Genomic DNA, 26,057 nt, shown 5'->3' on the forward strand with positions numbered 1-26,057 from the left:
GTTTCATTCTCATTTTAAAGTGTATTCAAGTGAGAGAAAATTGTTACCACTGCTTGTGAAAACAACAAGCTAGTCTCTTTGGCTCATATTTGTAGAAATGACAAAGTTCTAGACTTTCATAAGCTGATAAGATTGGGTTGGTAACTATATTCTCCATTACTAAAATGACCAAATAAGGATTCACTGCCCTTAATGCAGAGATTAACATTTAAATCTTTAGTATCTAGTCAAATTCTTAATGAAAATTTGTTTTCAAACACAACTGAGAAAAATTTCATCTGCCATGAAATAAAGAATAGGCATTTGATTTTCAAGTGTTATGGACACATTGTAGATTTACTTCTTGCTTTGTTTTGTCATTTGCAGGAAAAGTAAATCCCAGAGCCTTAGTACCAGATAGGTGCTCTACCAATGAGCTATCCCCTCAGTTCCTTGTTTTGTGCTTTTAAAAATGGACACGCATGCCAGACATAGTAACAACATGTTTGACATGTTTTAAGTTCAGAAGTTACTTTCTCTAAAGAACTAAAATCTTATATTTTTATACCACTGGTTTTTAGTGTGATGCTCTGCGTTTTTCTAGGGCTTTCCCTAAAGAAGACTCCTTACTCTTCATCTCAAAGGGAGTCATTCACTGTACTTCTATGTCTTTCTCTGGACTTCCTTGTCCAGAGAAAAAGAAAAGGTTTCTGGTGTGATAAGCATGGGTGAGAAAATTCCAAACTTACATTTTTGCATTGTTTTTCCAGCTCTGTGGCTGGAGTTCTGGGAACATGAGATATTCTGAGGAACTTTGTTTGGTGCCATCTGCTCACCTTGCCTACTGATCTGAGTTTTTCCCCCATCCCATCTTGTGATGATTATGTAACTTTCCGTTTTGAGGATCAAAAATGCCGTCATCCCTTGCCTTCTGGGAGTTTGTCACATGTGTATGAATTTTTATCATTTCCTTGGTTTCATGTGATATCTCTGAAGCTGCTTCTGCTGAATCTTGGACCTCATCCTTTGTGGGGCCAGTCCCAACTCCTGAAATAATAGCAAACATTAGAGAGAGATTTTAGTCAGCACCCCGGAATGAGTCCCATTGTCTGATCACAGGTTATCACTGCTCATGCTTAGCACAATTACCCTCACTTAAAAATAAAATTAAATTGTGTAATTTTTTTTTACTAGATTTGTGTTTGTCATAATTATCATTCTTGCTCTTAAGAACATGTTGAACAGACAGTTTGGAGTTTTTGACATTTATGTGACTGGGAAATTTCTGGTATGAGAAATGTGACACAATTTTGGAATGTTTTTCCCCTTATGCATTTAAAATCGAGAGTTTAAAAGTGTGGAATATAATTTTACTGCATGGTGAAAAGTTATAACAACCTCATACAAATACATCCATTCAAATACTTGTTAAACTGTTTAGTCAGTCTTCCTGTAAACAGTTTCTTTCATTGAGGATAATAGCCTTAGGTATACTTACATAGACGCACAGCCATTCATCCATGCATCTATATTAGCAGTGGTAAATAAAAATTCATTATCTGTTGTTTTAAGTATAACTAAATATTTTATGACATTTCACTAATTTTCTAGTGATGTCAAATTTTTGTATTAAAAGAGCTACATTCCAGGCATGCTTTTCTTTGCCTTTTTTTTTTTTTTTCTGTTCTGAGGTTTGAACTCTGGATCTTGTTACTGAAAAGCTTGAGGTCTACCAGCTGAGCATGCCTTCAGCCCAGCTTTTTGCTGATGATTCTGGAGTTGGATTCTAGCAAACATTTCTGCCTGGGCTGGTGTCCAACTGAATCTTATCCTCCCGTCAAGCTCAAGTTGCAGGAGGAGCTACCACTGTCTGAGGCTCATGCTATTCATTTTGACCTTAAAACATAATCATCTCTGGCATTCTTTCAGGGTGTCAGCTTTAATTGTCCCTGTGTTAAACTTAATTAAGTGCTAAGATATCATTTAAATTATGTGTATTCATTGTTGAAATATACTTGTTGAAATTCAATGTATTAGAAGCCTACTGTTAGCAGATGTACTTTTAGAGAAAGCCAATGGTGGGTTGATATTTCATTCGAATTTCAATGTTATTTTCACTGCCAAGTATGTTGCACTCATTTTTTCAGAGAATACATTTATAACTTAACAAATGAGTTGGCATGTGAAATGGCACTGAGTAAATGTACATATTAAAAAACTGTGAGGAAGTTTTTGCAGAAATATAGATTTGTAGTATTTCCTTTATGGTATAATTTTAGTGATGAAGGGTTTCCCACAGTCATTGCCAACATGGGTAGATACACATCTACTTTCGAGTTCACATGTCCCTATCTATAATTAAGGAACTTAAATAAAGTCTTCCCCTTTGGCTTAGAAATTCTTTAATTAGCTTCCTCCTGAGAAGGCACTATCTTGTACTTTTTAATTTTCAAAGGAGCATATTTTCCTAACAGTCATTGGAATGCAAGGAAGAATAGCCATTTTTTAAAAATTATTTTTAGCTCCGTACTATTTCCAGATATAGTAACAAAGTGGCCTAAATACCTCTTAAGGATGATATTGTAATATTAGACTATCTCTGCAGGTCATTTATAATATTTCCCTTCCACTGATTTTGTAATTACTTTGTATCAATTCAACAGTTTCAGTGTCAACTCTAAAAAATATTCCTTCAGGATCGGCTCCAGTCTGTACTGTATGTCCTCGAACCCAGTTACTTAAAAAATCAATATTTATGACCTAACACCATGTCTGGGGTCAGGAATCCAGGGGGAGTTTCATTAGTTGGGTCTGGTGGTTCCGGAGGATCAGCTTCTAAGAGGTCTTACTCACTTGTATCACCAGTTCTTGCATTTTAGGTTTATGTCAATAGGTGGGGCCCCTATATTTCATTCTCCTAGGCCTTTCCAAGGGGCCACTTGTGTACTATCAAGATATGATAGCTTTTGTTACACAATGTAGTGTGATATAACACAGAGCATGAAAATGCCCTGCGATTTTAAATGAACTACTCCGGGAAAGCACACAACTACTATTTATAAAACATTAAGTTCATTTAAAGCCCATTACTAGGTATAGCCTACATTGAAGAAGTCCTTCCTATGGCTTCATATCTGCTGCTGTGATTTCACAATACTACATTGTAACAAATTTATAAAGAATTCTCTTCTGAATATGCACTTAGGGAACTATACACCTTCAGTATCCTACCAGATTTTCTCATGGCAGTGCATCAAACTCTTTAGATTCCTTTGGGTTAATTTTTCAGTGTCTCATATATCATAGATTTATACTTAATAATTAGTATCTAGAAACAACCTGTGCTCCCATCCATCCCCAAATGTAATGGCGAGTCATTTGGTCCATAAAATGCAAATCTTCCTTAAACAAAATACACATGCCCTTTGGTCTTCACGTAACACTTTTACTGTTGTTTTCTTTCCCTTACTCTATAGATGACTCCCTGAATTTTTCACAGGTTATGATGATTTTAGTCTGTGCACAACTCCTACATTTTAGGTGTATGAAGGTCACAAACTGTTCTCCATACCCAGATCTTATTCTGACACATTAAGTTCAATGTGTATAAAACTGAATTAATTTTATTGTGCAGTGACCTCCACCAATTAATTGATTGCCTGTTCCTCAGTCTTTCTTCGGCCTTTTATTTAGTCTTATTGTAACTCTGTCCCCCTGTAATCCTATGTCCCAGCAACTGCTTTGAAAACTCTCATCTAACACCTGTGGGTTATCTAGGCAAGTTTCTGGCTTGGGATTTTATGAGAAATCACCTGGATCTTCTTTGGCCACTGCTTCTCACCTTTTTACTCCTCTTCTGCAGTTCTCACACACATGTTCTTTAGGATTTACAGTGTGTCAGGTTAAAAGTCAGGTTAAAAATCTTTAACAGTAGGAATGTGATAATGAGGATACTCAACCAGGAAAAGAAGGGTTTTCAACAAAGCAATGTCTAAAAGTCCTGAAAATTAGACACTGAGTGATTTTTATGAAAACAGACCATCGAGAATTGGAAGCTATTTTCTCCATTACTAGTTCTTTTTACCTGATTTCCTTACAGTTAATCTGTGGTTAGAAACACTTTTGATTAGGTGTATGTTTGACATCTCATTTGCATGCTTCCTTTGGTTCTGACCACCTTTAACAGAGGTTAGTTTAGTTATTTTCCTTCTAGTCAGTCTCATGATCAGTAAATTGTGCTAATCTGTATTAGGATAACATGGATTTATCAGATTTCACGTCTACTATACCTCCGCTCCATTCTGCAAATACATATTGCCCAGCTATATGGTGAAATGGCAAGTTTCGTTAAAACACACCTAATGTCATGTGATTGCAAGAGTACAGAGGGCCTTGGGTTCAAATCCTGTGTGGGGATAAGGGTGTTGTAAAATAGGAAGGAGAGAAGCTCCAGAATGTGAGCTGTTTGTTTATTGCCTCATATTCATTTTTCCGTGAACCACTTCACACTGCCTGGCCAACGATTTGACTGGCCACCTGGCATTTGAACCGTTGACATTTGCTTTTCATTTATCTTGCAACCAAAGCCATTCCGTTAGCAGTGTGATAACTGACTGACTGATTAAAGTACCTTATTTTTAACTGAAGGCATTTTTTTAAATTTGATTTCTGGTAAAAAAAAATTTAGTAATCTAATTAAAGTAATTCAAGTAGCTAATTACATAATGCTATAGTTTTCCGCAGTATATTCTTTTAAACAAAGCATCCATCTTTTGTGGAGTGTAATTTGTCACTGGGTTCCTAAAACAAATGCAATTATATGTTAAATAGAAGGAAGTTTCCACCAAACAACTCTGGGAAGGCAATGTAAATTAGAGTATTTGTAGCCTTTGAATTATCCTTACCCATTCAAAAGAGCTGTACAGAAAATTTAGGACATTGCTGGACATTGTTTTTGGCTTTGCCTGATTCTGAATGATACTTTTGACAGTGAAGACCCAGATTAAAACTATGTCAATGTTTTGACAAATTGACTGATGAGTTTAATCAGCCTAAATTGTCCACTCAGAAAAACAAATGCTTTGACAGTGTGATTTGCTTATGTGTTGTTTCTTTGTTAAATTAACTTGTTTTTAACTTAATTGACTGGTGAAGTCAACACAATATAGCTAGCTTTCTGAAGTTATTATTCTTACATGGCTACAGCAAAGAGGGCAATCAACTTGTCTTCTAATTGTATCCAAAATTTAATATAAATCATCTGAAACCCTAAGTTTTCCCAAGACATGGTGTGAGAAGAGAAATACCTCTGTGATTTCTTTTAAGAAGACAAGAATCTTGCAACAAGATTTCTGCATTTTTGAATTGAGACATTCTCATTATTGACTTATTGTCTTATGCAAATTATAAGTCCATTTATTAAATAAAAATAGCACCTTAGTATTACAATGTATTTATGCTCAAAAATTTAAAAAAATGAATGATACATTTATCAGCAGTAGTAGAAATTCAGTGTTTCTCCTATGAGACTGCTTTGCCAAAACATTGACTCAACAACAAATTTTAGAAATAGCATTGCAACCCACCTGGAAGTATGTGAGATCAATGATATGGGTTTACTATATCCTTTTGTGTGTTTGTGTGTGTGTGCCTGTATGGTTCTGTGTGTGTGTGTGTGTGTTTGTGTGCTTGTGTGTGTGAATGTGTTGAATGAAGAAAGAACAAGACACTGAAGCCAGCATGGAATCAGGGAGTATGGTGATATCAGATCTTTTCTAAAGTATCATGTAAATAAGAGGAAAAAAATCTCGACTTTAAAATAATAAGTATGTTTCCCAAAAGAAATCATGCTTTCTCAGTTTTAAGAGAAATATCAATAATTATTCAATTTCATTTCTTTAGTCATCCTTGTTTGCGTCCCCTTTTTCGCAGCAGGCTTACTTAAACAAAAGTTTTAAATAAACAATTCTCCATGTTTACTTATGTTTATATTGTTATGTATGTGTGCATTTGTGGGATAATTAACTATCAACATAAATTTAATCCATCATATATGTTTCTGATTAATAGATTATGTTATGGAGACATCTACTTTGCTGACAGTTGGTAAACACTTCATTTAGGATTTCAAATAACTGCTTCCAATGACGAGTTGCCAAGTTTTGCAGCAATTTCCTTAACGTGTTGGTTATATTCAATCTTGGAAACTATTAAGCTTGATCTGAAAAGATAGAAAGTCTCAATATGAAAAGTAAACAAAATACCTCAGCCACCACCTAAAATCAAACCAGCTAGAAGAAACATAAAGGACAGAGACATAGTTTTTTTCTGTGCAAAGATCTTCTACAACAGCAAGCTTTGGTTAAATGTGAGCATGGTATGTGTAAAACATATAAAAATATACTTCATTATACAAATGAAGTAGAAATTTACAATAGAATGTTATACCATTATGTATTCTTTAACCATTGCTTTGGCAAAATTAAGACAATTGATATTTAATTTTGATAAAGACTTTTTTCTTTTTAATCAACCTCTATTAGCCAGATTTGAAACCATCTCTCCCTTTTCCCATCAATTTTATTTTTAGAAATATATCATAAGTTCTATTTTTTACAAGTACATAATTTTACTTTTAGTACTGTCATCCAATAAATTATAATTGTATAATATCCAAAATACTATAGCCATCATGTACAGATACTTTTATGCAGTTTATTATATGCAGTTTAACATATCCATGAATTTAGGACAGCTTACTTTTTATTATATAGCTATGTGTATATATATGTATATATGTTTATATATGTGTTTATATGGATACCTAATTTAATGTACCCATAATAAATGGAATATACAGCTCCAGAAACAAAAGTATTTTTTACCATATTTTACATTATTAAATAATATACACAAGTTGTCAGAGGGTATAATACTATAAAGTGAACTTAAGTGAAATAAAAAAATAGGAGGGAAGTCTCAGATAATCTGTGTGTGTGTGTGTGTGTGTGTGTGTGTGCATGTGGAAAATTCTAGTGAGAAAGTTAACCACATTGTTATTTGGTACTCATAAATATTATATTTTAGTTAAATTATGAATATTGACTGTATTTTCGTTGTGCCAGTCCAACCCGAGCACTGGAAAGCAACTCCTGAACCGAGAGAGCCCTTGTGTATGTAATAACCATGCTGGGCTTTTTCTCCCTCTTCCTTCAGTAGCCTTCAGCCGAGCCCCAATTCCCATGGCCGTGGTCCGCAGAGAGCTGTCCTGTGAGAGTTACCCCATAGAGCTCCGCTGTCCAGGAACAGATGTTATCATGATTGAAAGTGCCAACTACGGGAGGACTGACGACAAAATCTGTGACTCCGACCCTGCTCAGATGGAGAACATCCGATGTTACCTACCAGATGCCTATAAGATTATGTCTCAAAGGTATGGTGCTTTACTTTGCCTTACATATGTGCCTTCCCTTGATGCATTGGGGTTTCTGTTGCTTCACTCCCTTGTTTTCTTCCTTCCTTCCTACTTTCCCCCTCCTTCTCTCCCTCCCTCCTTCCAAACCAGGCATCCGGGCCTTTCAAGGCAAGTGCTCTACCCCTTGAGCCAGTCCCCAGCAGCATTTCAATATCTGAGTCTTACACACATCACCAAAAGGCTGCATTTAGAAATTGCACATAGCACTGGGACATATTAAAATATATTACATTATTTTGTAAAACTACTGCATATAACTGTCAAGCTGTTCAGTATTGTTTTCTAAAACTAAGTTCATCATATAATAGAAGTTTCAAAACCAGAATTTTATGTAAGATTTGCAGAAATAGGATGTGTGTGTTTGTGTGTGTATGTATGTATGAGAGAGAGAGAGAGAGAGAGAGAGAGAGAGAGAGAGAGAGAGAGAGAGAGAGAGAGAGAGAGAGAGAGAGAGAACTTGCACATTTGGGGGCTTGAACTCAGAGCCTGGGCCCTGTCCACTTGAGCCACAGTTCCACTTCCAACTTTTTGATTAAGTGGAAGTAAGTTTTAGTAACTTTCCTACTTGGGCTGCCTTTGAACCTTGATCCTCAAATCTCAGCCTCCTGAATAGCTAGGGTCACAGGCATCAGTCACTGGTGCTGGCCCAGGTCGTTTGTTTTTTAATCTTAGAGGCATCCAACCTGCAATTTTGAAGATGCCCAAATGCGGATTGAGGAGGAGATTCTGCTTTTACGTGATTGGATTTTCAGAGGAGAAGCATTGCCTTCTTTGGCTCTTTGGTCTTTGTGAGGTTTGCATTGATGCTATTAATGACATTTGGAATAAGCCTCGACTCTTGTAATTCACGTAGAACATAGTTTAAATGGATGTTCTAGAACCATGGAATGCATAGCACAATGACAAAGCTGGAGGGGGGGGAGGTGATGCTTTCAGCACTCAATCTGTCTCTGTAAGGAAATGCACCTGGTGGTTTCTTAAGGGTTGTCAGTTAGCTAAAATAACTGGTTAATTTTCAGTGGAAGCAAGTCCCCTGCTTGCATTTGAACTTTTTAGTGTGCTACATTTACACTTGTCCAAAATAAATGCTTTTGGCTCTTGGGGAAAAAAAATCATTTTCATCTTGTGTGATGGCCAAGGCCACCCACACTGCTTTTAATGAACTTAGTTACACTGATAGGGCAGCCAATGCATGTTCACAAATGCTAATAATTGCTAGCTGTAGCATGAATATATCTTACTGATAATAATATAGACAGCTTAAATACACTGATATGTTAAAACTGAAAACAATGTAGCACAACCTTTCATCAAGATATACACATCTTTAAGTTTACTTTGTGGAAAGATTATTACTGAAGATAAAACATATTATTACCGAGTCTTTGACTAACCTTGCTTTTTTATTTTAATTTAAAGCTTTTTAACTTTTTTCCATAGTCACAGGCATTGACAGACATGCAATGTGTTTCATGCAGATATTTGAATATACATTGCATCAAGTAAACTGCGTAGTGATGTGTAAACTGTGAAAGCACCCAACTTGAATTCAAAAGGATATGACATTTGATCCCTTCATTTCTCTACAGTAAAACTTTTCCAATCTGACATCTGCTGAGAGGTGCTGGTTTTTTGTTTGTTTTGTTGTTGTTGTTTTTTCCCATGGCTTTCAGGAGTGCATGATCTTATAGGAAACTCCCTTGTACAGAAAATGTTGATCCTTAGAACAAACAAACAAATGAAAAGATTATGCATATTGTCAAGTTGGGCTCTCTCTAAATGATCATATGCCATTCTGCCCACTAGATAAGCTTCTGCCATTCCATATTGTCTCTATCATTACCCTACTGAAGGATTTATCCAGATTCCAAAACACATTCATTTTAGCTTTTATAGAGCTTACTTAGCATCTATTCTTCTAGTGTAACATAGCATTATCTATTTCTGTCCTTATCCTATCTTAATATTAAGAAAATGGCATTATCACACATTAGGCTTTGTTTAAAGCTATTTTTTGCATTCATTGTCTTATGAAACATTACTATTGAAAATGATAGAAAAGTTGAGAATGTTCCTCTAAAAAATCCTATGGTCATATTTATTATGAATTTGGAAAAATCCAGAGGAATATGAGAACTTTGAACACCATCTTATGTTTGCATGCACATATTTTATGATAATTTAATATCTTCTGTGCTCATATATATGTGTACATACATATATAAATATATTTGGGTGTAATATGCACACAGATCATTGCAGATATTAGATAGGTATGCTTCCTTGTATATATTTAACCCATTCTTACAGCTAAACAACCAGCTGAAGAGCTAGGACATGAATGTTGCCTGAGAATCGCCCCTTTGTTCTCTATCAACCCTGCCATCTCACCAAGGATTGCCCTGGTGCTGACTTTACACAAAGTTTATAATTTAAGTAATAGCTTCTATAATATGTACTTGTTTCTTTATTGCTTCTTTCACTCAGTGCAATTATTTTTATAATTTTCCAGAAGCCATTTTACATACCATTTATCTCACTCACTTCAAATAGAGTAAAATTATTTTCTAGTAAATTTACCAAGCAGTAGCTGCCAACGGCAACCATAATAAATCAGTTTAGCAAATTTCTATTACTGCAGTATTGTTCTAGAGAACAATTACTGTTAATTCTTATTTCCATCCCACCACATGCAACGATTTAATCTGTTTTTTCCTTGGTTATATGTTACACTCAATGCACAAATTTAAGCTAAATGAGTGAATATTTGAAATAGAGTTAAACTTATTGGGTTTTTCAGTGGGTATTCTAGAGGGAAAATGTTGCCACTTATTCCTGTAAGCATGGACATAAACATATCACTTGCATTTTTAATTCTCTTAAAATCAAAGACCATGAATTGATAATTATTTTTCAGTTACTCTATCAAATGGAGGTAGTAAATGTATAATGTGAGTTTATTTTTTATTTAATTTTTTGTTTGGGTTTTACCAGTGTTTTATCAATATTATATTTTCATATGATAATCGTATCAGGAGCAAGAGCGTGGAAAGAAGGAATGGCTGGGGAGGGAACGAGAGAGAGAGAGAAAGAGAGAGGCAGTTCTTTCTCACCTTACTGAGAGTTATATTTCAGTTTATATCAGAAGCACTGCAGGAGATTTTACAGCTTACAAAAAGGTTTTCGGTTTCTGTTGTGTTCATCCTTGGAGAAGTTAAGAAGTCTTCAATAATGATAGAAGGAATGTCAGTGGTGTAGCCTAGTAGGAGTTCTGTAGTAACCATGTGTGTACACACAAGTTTTCATTCATGTATTCTCTCTTGCTTTTTTGAATAATCCATTACATTATATAGTAACAGATCACAAACAAATCCTCACAGTAGAGCCTTCTTCTGTGAATCTATCTTATTTGCATGAAAGAAAAACAGGTATAGGACCTGTAATATATAATGTTTTGCTGCAGGGTTATAATATGCATGCACATTTGTTCACCAAGAATGGAATAACAAAGAAATGCCAACATAAGTTCCATCCCCAAAGCTCAAATGAACAGAACGTATGAAAAGAACATATCACTTGAAGCATTTCATTTATCTCTTCTAGGATTTCTGCCTCTTTTGATTTTGAGAATATATTTTGCTCAACCTACTGAGTTATTTCCAAGTATTATGTACGATTAGTTTAATTTTTGAAAGAAATTGTATATTATTTATGTCTAGCTCTGAATTTACAAAAAATAAAGCAAATGATTTGAATGTGTTTGGCAGGTAAAGGTAGTTCTGTTGACTTATATATCTTTGTTCATGGAGAATATTCACCTTCTTGCAGCCATGTTTAAAGCAATGCTCATGTGACTTTGAAGTCTTTTCCAGGAGGTTTTCAGGTCAGACTTAAAAATAATAATAATACATAATTAGTTGCCTTGTTTATTACTTTGTCATAGGCACTGGCTGGACAAAAGAAATTCTAGGCAAAACTACTTTTATCTTTGCTGAGAAAAAGGCAGTAGTAACGCCATAGTCTTAAAAATGTCTCAGATGTAATTTCTAATATAAATACTGGGAGTTGTAAACCACATTAAATGATTACTATGGGGATAGTTTAAGTGATATTTTTGCCTATGAAGATAATTTTTGAAAGAGTAGAAGGATCAATGGTTTTAACACTGTATGGATTCATTTTCATAGCTATAATATAAAACCTGAGCCTAGATACTTTATAGAGAAAAATATTTCTCTGGTCATTTAAAATATTATTTGTCAAAACAAGTTACAGGAATTGGAAAGATGGGTTTTCTTTTGTTGTTATGGTACATGGTGGTAGTGCTTGTTTTTCTTTCTTTCTTCTTTGTCCTCTGTGGGGCTTGACCACTGGGCCTGGACACTGTCCCTGAGCTTTTCCCTCAAGAGTAGAGCTCTACCACTTTGAGCCACTGCTCACCATTTCAGTTTTCTGGGAGTTAATTGTAGATGGAGACTTTCCTGACCATTTGGCCTTGAACTGTGACCCACAGATATCAGTCTCCTGAATAGCTAGTATTACAGGTATGAGCCACCAGTGCCCTCCATTTGTTGTTGTTTTTATTTTTTTTTAATGTTTGTTTTTAGGGAGGTAAAGGTGGATCACAGAAAGAGAAAGAGGAGGGTGAGCAAAAACAGTCATACTATTTGGCATATATTATGGGAAACCTGGGAGAAAGTGAAGGAAGGGTTGACATTCATTGTCCTAGAAAGAAAGGCACTCTTTACCTGACTTATGAAATAGTAATCCCTCTGTGTAACATCTTAGTAATAAAAATATAATTATATTTACAAAGTAAAGACAAAGTTTGGTTTCATTCCTGGTGGTGGCAGGTCCAAACCCCATAGCGCTGGCCCCAGTTGGCATTGCCAAATGATGAGATTGGAAAATAAACCAGCCACTTGCAGAAGCAGACACGTATGGGATTCTTTCACATGAAAACAACCCTGTCTCACAGAACTGAGGCCCTGCAGCAAGGGCATTAACCCCTCCTGGGGACAGTGTCATCACTGTCCTGATCCTCACCAGCTAGATGCACCACCTCCCTGTATCTCTCTACACTGAGTGCCAGGCTGCCAATACAGAAGGCCATGGGGACACCTGAACCATGTCTAGACTATGACCGGCAAATAAAAATGAGTGTGTGTGTGTGTGTGTGTGTGTGTTGTATTCTCTCTCTCTCTCTCTCTCTCTCTTTCTATATATATATATATATTAAACATTTTACTCCTATTCTTTTTATGGTATGTACTATTCATTCCATCTACTTTAAAGTCACCTGTATTTTCCCAATAAGTGATTTTTTTTTTGTACAAGTGAATAGACATGCTATGCAATGGGTCATGATAATTCTAAGCCAATAATTAGAGTCACTAGAACCTTTATAATTATAATATTCTATCCAGACTTTCTATATCTTAATCTTTAGCAAGATGATGTAAACTTCATTAAAACTAAAGATAAAATGTTTAATAAAAACTTTGTTCATTTTATTATTTTTCCAATGATTCATAACAAATTTTGGGAGAGAAGTACAGTGATAATCTTGTCAAACTATTCTAAACACAGAAATTATTCTTAATATATAGACTGGAAACTATTTTAAAATTTTAGTTTATTACTGTGTTCAATTTCCTTTTGAAAAAGTGTCAAACATACAGAGACAGAGTTTGAGAACCTCTTAAATTTTCAGTAATTGTTTTTTGCACATTAGTGTTCGTGGTGCACTCTTGTGCATATGGCCATTATTTTTGTGCTCATACTGGAACTTCAAATCAAATCCTTATTCTATTTCTTGGCTTTCTTTCTCATATCTGGCAGTCTACCTGTACCTCTAAGGCACAAAAACCTTTATTATGTATAATTCCAAACTCAGGAGTACAAGACTGAAAAGGACACTATAAAGGAGAATTAGTTTGATAGGTTTACCTTGGAATTTGTCATTTTATTGGAATTTGATTTGTAAAATATCAGGTTCATTTTGATGACTTTACTTTTGCTTCAGTTTTGGGACCTTAATATTTTTAAACAGCCTTCCTGTATTTAGTCTGTACAAGTTGAGACAGAGAAAAATATGTGGTAGAAACTATCAAAAAAAGTGAAATAAATTATTAGAAATAAGAATATTAGAAGTTGTAGAATACAGATACAGACTTAATTACCTCTCTCCCATGAGGGCTGCAAATTGGGAGCTTATGAGCCATTGGGGCAGAGCCGAACCTGATGGAAGCAAGGAGGAAGGAACAATCAGAGGTTTTGGAGCATCGTGACGCTGCCCTCAAAGGGGATTAGGTAGTTCTCACTAAGAGAATGCTGAACATTTTTATTTATTTATTTATTTATTTTTGCCAATCCTGGGGCTTGAACTCAGGACCTGGGTGCTGTCCCTGAGCTTCTTTTGCTCCAGGATAGCACTCTGCCACTTGAGCCACAATGCCATTTCCGGCTTTTTATGTTTTATGTGGTACTGAGGAATTGAATCATGGCTTCATTAGTGCTAGGCAACCACTCTACCACTAAGCTTCCTCCCCTCCCTCCCCCATTAAAAAAAATCTTGAACCTGTTCCCACCCTGCTCTCTGGTCTCCTTTGCTTTTGCCTGCTTGTGTTCTCACAATGAATTGATAGGTAGAATACAGCTTCATGTCCTTGAAGCTCCCAAACTAGGAACTAAGTAAACTTGTTTATCTTCATGAGTAGTTTGCTTTGGAGTATTTTGTAATGTAAGAACTCTGGAGAGTTTCAGTACCAATGAAAAATTACTGGTGGATTATGAACCTAAAAATTGGTTAGTAATCAATTGATAGCACTGGATACAGGGGAAAATAATTTACAGTGGTATTTAGGAATATGCAAAAAATATTTTGGTTGTTGCCTCCGTTTCTCACCCAAACCCATTTTCTTGTTTTTGATTTTTTTTTTCTTTTCCTTTCTTTTTTTGTCCATCATGGGACTTGGACTCTGGGCCTGAGCACTGTCCCTGAGCTCTTGAGCTCTCTATCATTTGAGTCACAGCACCACTTCCTGTTTTCTGGTGGTTAATTGGATATAAGTCCTCAATTTTCAGACACAATGTATATTGCCACATGTAGCTTTAATCATCCTAGGAAACAGTATGATTTTTACTGATGAGGAAGAGTTTGGGTTGCATGAAGTTTGACAAACCTTCCTGAAATCATGAAATCATGATACCATAATAGAAACCTTCTTATGGGATCTATTTTTGTTCAAAGCCCATGGGGGTTGTCTATGTATTTTTAAAAAGTTTCTTCCTCAAAGGAATTAGAACAATTTTAATTTCCTCCCCCAGATATTTACTTTTGCAGTAGGTTGGGTAAAGAAAGTGAAGAACTCAAATATACTCCACAGAATAATTAAATATGTTGGCTAATAAGAATAAGATTTAATAAAAATAAGCTTAAGACACCATAAGTATTTACCTGTCATTTTTTTGAGGAATCTGTAGGTACTGAAGACTGGGTAATCAGCCTTTTGTTTTAGCTTGAATACTAATATACAAGATATTATACGTTTGCCAAAATAGGAATTATATTTAATTACTAAGCTAGTGGTAATAAGACTTACCAACATTAATTTTATTCTTACTATTTGGCCAATAATCTGTCATTCTAAAGTTTTCTCTTTTCCCCCAGTAAAGTTTGAAATATATGTTGTTATCATTCTCATTATGTCATGCAAAGAAAGCATGTAAGCATTTATTTACTGAACAATTTATTTTTAAGCGAACTCACTGCTTTATTTGAGCGACTTTAGGCTTTACTTAAGGCCTAACCAAAGTGATAACATTTTATTTGGAAAAGGTTTAAAATGATGGGCTTGGTTCATTTTCTTGATGAACATGGTGAGGAAAGAAATGAATTCCTTCTCATGCACTACTCAACCACATGCTGATGTCTTGTTGGTATTTAAATATCGCTGTACCCCATTTTTTTGAAAATTCGGATACAAATAATTTGACTCGTGAATCTGACAGGGTACATCCTCTAAACCTTTTTGAAATTTGAACTGATCGCGTTTGTGTAAAATGTTTTGGGCAATAAAATGCTACGTGGAAAAATACCAGTAGAACACAGATGATTACATCACTATTCTAGCTGTGATTATGAATAATCAATATTTATTGATAATATCTCATAACAAGGACAGTAAGAATTTAGCATGCATTGCTATCCAAGTTGCTTTTTCACTCAGTGCTGAGAAATAGATACCATTGTTTTCTTCACTTCAGTACCAAGGGCTTCAATCAGACCAGGTAGTAACATCCCAATGTTACACACTATATAAGATATGCTACTTTAACTTTCTATTGCAGCTCAAAATCCATGCTGACTACTGAAACTGATTGCTTTGTGAACAATGTAAAATATGTTCTCTTTCTAATGAAAGTGACTTAATTGAGAAATTTATATGAACAGGTAACTAATTGTTCACTATAAGTGATAGGCCTAGTTTGAGCATATGAGTAAGAAAGGTTTGAAGCTTATTTGTATTTCGTACTTGCTGCCTTAGGATAAATTTCCAAGCAAAGTCATTCAACTACTGTTTTGATTATTTTCTTTTTACTTTAAAAAGAAATGAATCAACAACAAAACAACTACGAGTCAGGCTCATGCTTATAATGTAGCTACACAGATGGCTGAGACCTGAAAGATCACAATTTGAAGCCAGACAGACAGTAAAATTTGAGACTTAAGTTCAATTCCCCAAGAAAACTCAGGTCTGGAGGACTGGCTGAAGTGGGAAAATACCATCTATGAGCAAGAAACCTGAGCAAGCATGAAGTCCGCCTTCAAACCCCAGTACTAGCAATTATGAAATGTGATTTTTTAAATTTTAATTTTCATTGTTTTCATAAAGGTGATATACAGAGGGGTTATAGTTTCATAAGTCAAATGATTAATACATTTCTTTTTGGAATTTGTGTGATGTAGGTAAAGAAATTAAACAGAAGACATTTAAAATGTAAACTTAAGAGCATTAAAAATTCCTGAACCTGAATCTACATTCTATAAGTACCTTCAAATTTTTATTAATGAGGAGATACTAATTTCTCTTAATCAGATTTGAATAGAAATAGAAGAATGCCATATAATGGCCAAAATTTTATAAATTAGTACAGATGGATTATATTGTTCAATTGCCTTTATTCACAAACTGCACAAGTTAAGAGAAAAGTTTCTTGTTATATATATTTATATATATGTGTGTGTTTGATATATACATATATATGTTGACTTAGACGACAAGAGAAAATATTATCATCGTAAATTTTGTTATTCAATTATAATAGCCAAAGTGGATGTTTATTTGTTTCATACTTTAGTAAAAGTTTTTATATATTAAATTTATTCTTGGTTACTGTCGTGATATTACTTTTTCTTGTCAGAACTCAGATTGTGCTGAAAACATTATTTAATTGGTTTCCCTGAACACTATTTCCCTCTCCTACTTACAAACTTTAATTAACTCTCTTTTATAATTAAGAATATTGCTAAATTAATGTACTTCATAACTTATTTTGTATATTTTGAATCTTTCAGCATGTGTCAATGTGATAAGCTTAAGAGAAATGTTATTTTCTAATGTGTTGGAAAATAACTATTACCCTGACATTTTTAATATGAAAAAATGCATTAATTGGAAGTAGTTTGTATTAAGTTAGATATTTACTGTATCAGTTCTGTAGCAGCAAGTTATGTGAATCATGTTTATTTGCAATTAGAATTACCAAGTAGTAAAAGCAAACTATGTTTTCTCATGCATAAGTACTGATTTGAATACATAAATATATGTGTGTTTGTGTTTTGGCTCAAAAAAGATTTGTGGTCTTTCCAAAAATACCAGTGCTTCTAATAATTAGTGCTGTCAATCTGTGAGAATAAACATTTGGAGCTGATTTCTGGACTTGTTTGTGTGTTGAAAAAGTAATGCTTGGCAGAGAACACAAATTTGCAGGGATATTGCACTACTAAAGAAGAAAATGTGTTTCCACATAGTAAAGGGATAAGCAGGAGAGATGGTTGCTAAAGAGAGTCTAGATGTCTACTGACTCAAAGGTATGTATTGACTAAATGAACGGAAGAGAATCTTTCATGTTTTCACTACTGATCATATAAATAATTGTGCATATTTTATTATTACCAATGAACATAGTCTTGGAGATTTACTTAGCAAATTGATCAGTGATTTATAGATGCTTTAGGATAGCCTTTTACCAACATAATAGTAAATATGAGGGCTGGGGATATGGCCTAGTGGCAAGAGTGCTTGCCTCATATACATGAGGCCCTGGGTTCGATTCCCCAGCACCACATATACAGAAAATGTCCAGGAGTGGCGCTGTGGCTCAAGTGGCAGAGTGCTAGCCTTGAGCAAGAAGAAGCCAGGGACCGTGCTCAGGCCCTGAGTCCAAGCCCCAGGATTGGCCAAAAAACAAACAAACAAACAAATAGTAAATATGATAATCTGATTTTTATTTCTTGATTTATTAACATTGAATTTCCTACTTATTTCTTGGTTAGAATCAGTTAGGCCCATGAAGTCCCACAAAGGCTGGGTTTCTGCCACATCCTGAAGGGTTGTCTGTGAAGTGTGTACACTGTATTTCTGACATGCTATGTATATCCTTATTTCTAATGCTATGCAGACCCTCAGTTTTTGTCCTATTTCTCTATGAGCCATGCCTATAAGAATTTTTATTATAATATGCCATAGAGGTAAAGGCCTTGTCTACAAAGCTCATTATAAAGCTAGACATGCCATTAGACAGATACAAGTCTCCACTCATGCCCACAGCTACAAGATCACTGTGCTGAGCTGGCTGCTGCTTTAATCAGAAGCAGATGTATTTCCCTCCATGTGGTAGAAGATGTCATTCTGTGTTTAAGTAATTTTGGTTTGCCTGTGTGATTCAGAAATGTTGAAAGACTCACCACCTCAGAAAAGATCTGTCACCATTATGCCTTTGACAATACATTTCTATATTTTAGAACAAATAAGCCAGCACAGAATCTCACTGCACACACACACACACACACACACACACACACACACACACACGTTATGTTATGATGAATATACATTTATAAATGCTTTTCTTTTCTACTTGTTTGTGAGTCTTTTATGATCTCTGGATCTGGAAATTTATTTAAGGTATATAAGTTTTCCCTTTTAAGAAGGTAAATAGTTTTTTATTTGGGAATTGCACTTCCAGAGCATTTGGATTGATTTCTATTAGAATATACTGAATTTCTTTCCTTCTATACTCATTATACATTCTGTGTTGCTAACACACTACTCTTTTATTCTGATATCTTCTTGTTTTTCATTTCTGTGATTTGTAATTTTAGATCTATCTTCCTTCAAATAAATTAAATCTAGTAGGGTCTTTCTAAGAACTGTATCATGTATTTGCTTCACATTGCAGAAAGCAAACATTTTTCATATCAGTACTCAGCTTGCTGCTAAGACTGCTTCTGTTCCCAGGTGAAGCTCATACTGATATAGGAGGGAAAATTGGTCATTCAAGAGAAATGAGAGAATTAGATGCCAGGGAAACAAAACACTTCATTCCTTACTGCAATGGCAATTCACTGTTACAGGTGGGAAATTGCACAATGGGATCTGTGAAGTACATCATAGTGTAAATGTAACCAGGAATAGTATTTCTTCAAAGCAACCCACATAGCCACTCATCTACACAGTTTTGTACTGACGCGGATTCTTCTGAGCTGTGAAAACGTGACTATATTGATAACAAATGACCTTGTTTCATCTCCACAAGTTGTTTCTTATGTTTAGTACTAAATAATCAGCTTTCATCTATTTTCTTTCTTCAGTTCAAGTAAGACATTTTGAGCAAGAGTCTTTGCGAGGTTTTTCGTTTTTTGTTTTTTTTTTTTAATATGACTTATCCTAGTGAATTTGGTATAATCAATGTAATTTCATTCTGCCAGCCTTACTGAAGGCATCAGACAGATGAAGGACAGAGCAGACACCTACACACTGTTTGCTTGGCTAATTATGGTATGGGGCCAGCATTTAAATCCAGCAGGCTAAACTATGAGGTTGAAAAAAAAAATCACATTAAGCCCCAAGGGAAGGGCTTGAATATCAGATTGGCTAAGGTGAAAATGATAAGGGCTACTTATGTAACCTGAGAGTTCAAAGAAACCTCAGGGCTCTTTCCAGGTATGTGCTGCTTGTAACTTTCTGTGCAGGGGTCTCTTCCAGGCTCAAAGGCCACCAGTGTAATTGGGACCAGACTTCTCCTTTGCTGATGAACACTGGCATTCTCTGTTACAGGATGGGCACCACATTGTTAAAGCAAACTCTTTCAGAGAGTTTCAGGAGTTTGGGAATACAATACTTGTTTTGTCCTAATAGTTTAGAAAGAAAATTGAATGATGAACAATAAATAGTCTTTTGATGAACAGTCTTGCCAACAAATTCCTGTGTGTGAGTGTGTGTGTGTGTGTGTGTGTGTGTATTTCTTTTCCTTTTGTTTCCCCAGTCATTTCAGATCAGATTCAATTTGCTTCACAGTATTCACCCTATCAGAGAGGCAAATTTTCAGAATGTTAGACTTTGCCAAGCAATAACACTTGAGAACATGTGCATGAGAACAAATGCAGCAAGGAAGACATGTATCATTTCCACAATACACTCTTACAATTTTGAAAGAAAAACACAAACAAAAGAGAACAACAAAAAGTCTTCATTTTTGATACCCAAGAGTTTAAAAGGGAAATGCTGCAAAAAAGTGATATTTGATACTAACTTAAAGTAAACTTAAAATTTAGATTTGCGACAATTTCCCTTCCAGGGCCATTGTGATTTTCCCTTCTCTCCCTACCATTACTCTTCTCAGAGAGCGTGGACAGCTCCCAACTGGGTGCCTGTCAGCACCAGGTTTTTTCCTCCAGGCTCCAAAGTTATAAGATTTAAAGGGGCCGAGCAGGGAACATTGGGCTGAAATAGTACTTACCACAAGTTGGATGTTTATAAATAAAAAGGTATATGTTGCTCTGAAATATGAAAGATAAAAAGAAATGCCATCTCCCTTTCCTCTTATAATGAAACAGTTAATAAGTGGCATGTGAATAATTCTAAGTGTTTAAAATGATAGACTATGCATTCTCCAAGAATATCTTGGAGCAAATTAAAATCTCAATGATCTGTACTTTCTCTTCCCTTAGAGAAAATTAAACTATAAAGCAGTTTTTTTTAAGTAGTCTTGGTGTTCCACTACAAAAACAATTGCTAAAATGTATTGGTTTAGCAATAACCACATATTCCAAAATTATTTCCACATCCAGTTTAAATGAGAGATAAATTAAAATGCTATGAAGCTATGAAACTGTAATATTCTATTGAAAATTTAGAAAAGTTTTGTTACAGGTAAATACTACCTTTGTAATAAAAAAGGAATTCAAAATTGGACTCTTGGATTCTTAAAAGTCTATCTATCACTTTTACTTCTGTGGGAAATAATGGAGAAATTTTAAAAACATTTAGATTTCAAAGAGTAAATAACCTTTTTGTCTTTCTTTTGGGCTGGCAATGTGGCTTAGCAGTAGAATGCTTGCCTAGCATGCATGAAGCCCTGGGTTCGATTCCTCAATACCACATAAACAGAAAAAAACAGAAGTGGCACTGTGGCTCAAGAGGTAGAGTGCTAGCCTTGAGCAAAAAGAAGCCAGGGACAGTGCTCAGGCCCTGAGTTCAGACCCCAGGACTGGGGGGGGGGAGGGAGAGAGTGAGAGAGAGAGAGAGAGAGAGTCAGAGAGACAGAGAGAGAGAGAGAGAGACAGAGAGAGAGAGATTTCAAATTTTGGCTTGATATTTCAATAAAATGATAATAACTAATGTGTATTCACAAAAGTTCAGATGAATAATAAGATGCTATTTTTTTGGTACAGGACCTAATCCTTCTTAGGGAGACATTATACCTCTTGAGTAATGCCCCAAGCTCTGTTTGCTTTATTTTCTACAGTCTGCAGTTATTTCCTTTGACTAGTTTCTACCTTCATTCCTCTTACTTCCAATTCTCACAAGGCTGGGATTACAGGTGTGCAACTCCACACCCAGCCCTTGATGCTAGCTTTTTTAGTCAGAATACATGTAAAAATAAATACTCACTAATCGTCTCTTATTCTCCAAGTAGTTCTACTTGAAATTGAGGTATGATTAAATGATGCAAATTTATGATAACCAGTTTGACACTCAAGGTACAGAACAACAAAAGGCTATTTTGTTTTTTGTAGTAAAATCTCTCTGATGCAAAAAAAAAGAAAAATTAAGTTTTACTTTCTGAGCACTACACACACAGGATTTCTCTATTTCAACACACTTTTACTAAAAGCTAATCTACGTGTAATGACTATTAAAAACTGATTCTGATAAGTCCAAGCCAGAAAGCATGACCAAAATAGTATAGAAATAAACTGTTGTCTACCATTGTAGTCTGCTATGAATCATATCTAGGAACGCTGGGGACTTGAGCATGATTATCTACTCTTAAAGGAAAAAAAAAAGAGTTTTAATGAGGTGAGAGGGGTAAGTATACTACACCAGACATTGTAAATGCAGTGAGAGTGTCACAGAAAATGTGGAAGGACACCTAACAGACTGAGAAATATGGGCTTCAAAATGTCCTGCAATGGTAAGCATCTTTACTAAGGTACTAAGAAGCCTTTGAGGTAAAAGATTTAACAGGAACAATGGAAAGGTTTGCTTGCAGAGGTGTAAAGCCTGTACGTCTCGTGTGTCTCTTTCTCTTCCCATAATGCCCCCAGTCATGTTGGATAAAAGCCCTACACTCCTGACATGTATTAAAAATGAAATGAAGGAAAAGTAGAATTTTGCAGCCTCATTCAGCCTGTGTATTCATTTTTGTATTTCGATGTAATGATAAGCCTTGGTATCTTGAGGGTGATTGTAAAAAGAACTGTGTTAAATGGATGCAGTTGTGCACTCTCTGAAGTCTTTGAAGTTATTTCTGTTTATTGTTTAACAGAAGACAGAACTGAGTTTTTATGAAAGTCTCCTAAATTTTCACTTTGGGATCACTTAAAAAATATGCTGCGTGAGATAAATAAACTACATCTGAAGGAGAGATCTGAATGTTGTTGGTGTCTGCTAGGACCTAGGGAAAGAAATAAGAATTACCACAAATGGTGATAACTTCAGGAAGTCTACTATCTTTCACTCAAGCTGTGTTTAAGGAATGTTTCTACTGAAGCCTGTCATGGGTCTTCATCATTATTCTGAGACGTGGACAGAAAAGACAAGGATGAAAAGATTAGGATGGTTTAGCTCATTTCCAAATTTAAAGCATCTGGTATGTTCCATGATACTGTGGGTAGCAATACAGAGATGTGGGATCGGAGAATATCAGGGAATAACTTTTCAATATCTGTTGGAATTATGTCCAAGCTAAATCTTGGTAATTACATTTGACCAGAGCCAGATAGTAAAAGTCTAAATGATTACAGGCTTATTAGAATTGTTTCTCTCAGACATGATGTCATTAGAAATACCATGCCTTCACTTATTTGGAATTTGAGCTGATGCTGTGTAAGATAATCAGATGAGGCCAGGAAAATTGTCTGATTTTTCATAGTTGAGTAATACAATGATTTATAAATTTATGAATATAACTTGGGTATTCAGAAGCAAAATAGTGTATACTTGCTTTCTCAGGTCTTCTGTGACATACTTCATTCAAGGTTGGTCTTCTTGAATAATTTACAACAAGTATACAAGGAGATAGTGTGAGACAAACTTGTCATCCATTTTTTTTAATCTTCTAAACATCTCTTCTTTTATGGGGTGGAGAGTGTGGACTGGCAGTGGGTGTTCATGGATGTGTATATGGCTTACTAACACTTACTTGGCTCTACCCTTAACTGAGAATATTCTCAGTGGTATAAAGATATGACAGATTAGAAACATCACTAAAAGTATTGCTGGTGGCATCTTGTCAGCTCAGTCATGTGACAAAGTTCTTAAACGTTAAAATATTCAGTGTATATCCTATAACACTAGGGAAATGAAAAGGAGGTTAGGTGGAATGGGCAGAATGATGGATTATATCAACCAAGAGGCACTGTCCTTATAAAAAATGACATGTTGAATAGTAACTACTCTGTACAACTATTTAATGATAATAGAAACATTATTTTAAGTAAGTAAAATAAATCCAATATAAGCCCCAAATAAGATATATAGTCTTATATTTTATCAAATTATTATTTGTCTGCTTGTAAGCTTATTTGAAACTTGCTTAATATTAAAGCAAAAAGTAAATAGTTTACTTTCATGTTAATTACTATCTTTTTATTGAACATTTTTCTTATAGAATGGCGGATAATTCCTCTTTGTCAACATGTAGGTAGTTAAGCCTTAACAACTGAAAAATGGTTCACTTTACAAAGTCACAGTAGAAATAGAATAGAAACAGTATTGTAGACGATAACCATGTTATTCAATTTTTCAAATTTACCTCAAAAATATAGCTGATTCATGATTTAATGTTGATATTCAGTAAAATTCACTCATCAGTCTTCCCAGAGTAATCTAGTTTCACATGTTATTAAACGCTTTTTGAAAAAATAAATTTTAACTCTCTAGACATGAGCAAATATATAATTAATAAGGCTGGTACAATGTGCTCTATGTACTGTTTTTGGATTACATTTTAAGGATTGCTTTAAAACATTCATGAGGTTTCATAAAGTCATTTATGAGTAAGAATATGCCTGATTAATTTCCATGCTTATACATATTTAATAGCTCAGTTCTTAAAATTAAAGAAGTAAACATATTTTGTGGAAAAACACCCAAAATATTTAGACTTCATTTTATTATTTTATGCTTCCCATATGTTATTGGGTTTCATTTCTTTGTAGCTGTCTATTTCTTGAATTTCTTTGCCTATATTGATGTGTGCAATCCTGATTTTGCAACCTAATTTTAGTGTTTTACATTGTTAGGTTGTAATGCTTCTTCTTTTAGATATGTCCTGTCTGTTATTTTCAAATATGTTATGATAACAGCTCTATTGAATTAGAAATTTAAAATTTCTGAAATTTAAAATGTCCTGTGAGCAGTCATTTTTAATGTAATGGATCAAATGGACATACATTATCCATGGTTACTTTAGCTACCTTTAATAAACTTTGACCCCCTAAGGAAAAAAATAGAGTCATAATAGGCAAAGATGTGTTATATGTTAAATGATTAGTTTTGAATGTGAACCTTGGCAATATTAATCACATAAGTAGTTATAATCACAGAATCTTACACTAACTTGGATATTTATATGACCTTCAAATATAAGGACTGATTATATTTTTTTGTTGAAATAAGAGAACTGGTATGCATACTTATTATAAAACGAGCCAATTTCAGTTTTCATGTGTGGGAATCTATGATATAATTTGATGTATTGTTTTTTAAAAACAACATCAACAACTCTGATCTAGTCATTTTCTCTGAGTTCCTATCACATCCCTGTGACCCCCTCTCCTTTTCTTCTCCTTCTCTTTGTTTCCTCCCTTTTCCATGAGCATTAGAGGTAAGGGGTTTTATGTTGGCATATTCAGCTGTGACCATGGGCCTTGATCAGGACTGACGTCCATCACTCTCCCTGCCACGCTACCTCCTTCCCCAACCAGTCTCAACAAGCTTCCTTTTCTCACTGGTACATACGCATGTTGACATTACTGAACTTTTCTTTCTTTTTTGTTTTTTTACCTTGCATTGCTCAGGAGTGCCTACATGCCAATTTTAAATTTCGGCACAGAGGTCTGTTTCTTCATTCTAGTAAGACCTGCTTCCAAGCCCTGCCCTGGGCGATGTCAGCAAACTTCAGTTTAGCAGCTTGTAATTTCAAATTTAGGCATGACTGATCACCTTCTTCTATCAGGATTGATCTTGAAAGGCTGATGGACAGAGAAAATGAGCTCCAACCGATGGAAATATAACATAAAAGTTCTACTGTTATAAATGATTTGGCAGATTAAAGGAATAACCTTAGTCTAAGAGTTTGTTGAAGAGAATTCCTCAGTGAGTAATTTCATGGAGATTATTCTCAGATGGCCAAGGGACTGAAGCATATCATAGTTCCTTTGATTTGTAGTAAGAAAATAAATATTTAAGTATCAACTGATTCTTTTTGTATTATCTGCTGTGAATGGAAAGGATAAAAGTGGTCCCAACAAGAGAGCATAGAATAGCAGATTAATGAATTGAAAGAAAAAGTTTTTTTTTGTTTTTTTTTTGCTCTGTTACATTAGAATTCACTTACTTGAGGTAAAAAAAAATTAAATACTTCAAAGATAGAAAGGTAGAAAATATGCACATAAAGTCAGCACTAGTAATTTTATCAAAGTAACAACTATTTGTCAAAATCATTTTAATATTTTTAGGCTGCAGAAAAAAATATTTTCCCTCCTTCCAAGTTCATTATGCCAAAACATCAGTATATACAGGGACATTTTGCAGTAGGCAGATGTCAAATGATCCCATAGAAAAATGCAAAAATTTAAGGTACTCAACAC

General features: G+C 34.8%; 1 protein-coding gene across 5 annotated transcripts in view; it reads left to right on the forward strand.

Annotated features, from left to right (window-relative positions):
• The window catches only part of Adgrl3 (adhesion G protein-coupled receptor L3), a 648,664-nt gene that overhangs the window by 297,242 nt on the left and 325,365 nt on the right, over positions 1–26,057 (forward strand). For 4 of the 5 annotated variants that reach the window (XM_048363857.1, XM_048363853.1, XM_048363854.1 and 1 more), the window contains one exon: positions 7,198–7,411. In XM_048363857.1, the coding sequence (XP_048219814.1) occupies positions 7,198–7,411 (214 nt within the window). Of the gene's footprint in view, positions 1–7,194; positions 7,412–26,057 lie in introns of all 5 variants that reach the window. The other variant, XM_048363855.1, reaches the window with a different exon arrangement.

Source organism: Perognathus longimembris, chromosome 16 (genome assembly GCF_023159225.1).
Source record: "Perognathus longimembris pacificus isolate PPM17 chromosome 16, ASM2315922v1, whole genome shotgun sequence".
NCBI lineage: Eukaryota > Metazoa > Chordata > Mammalia > Rodentia > Heteromyidae > Perognathus > Perognathus longimembris.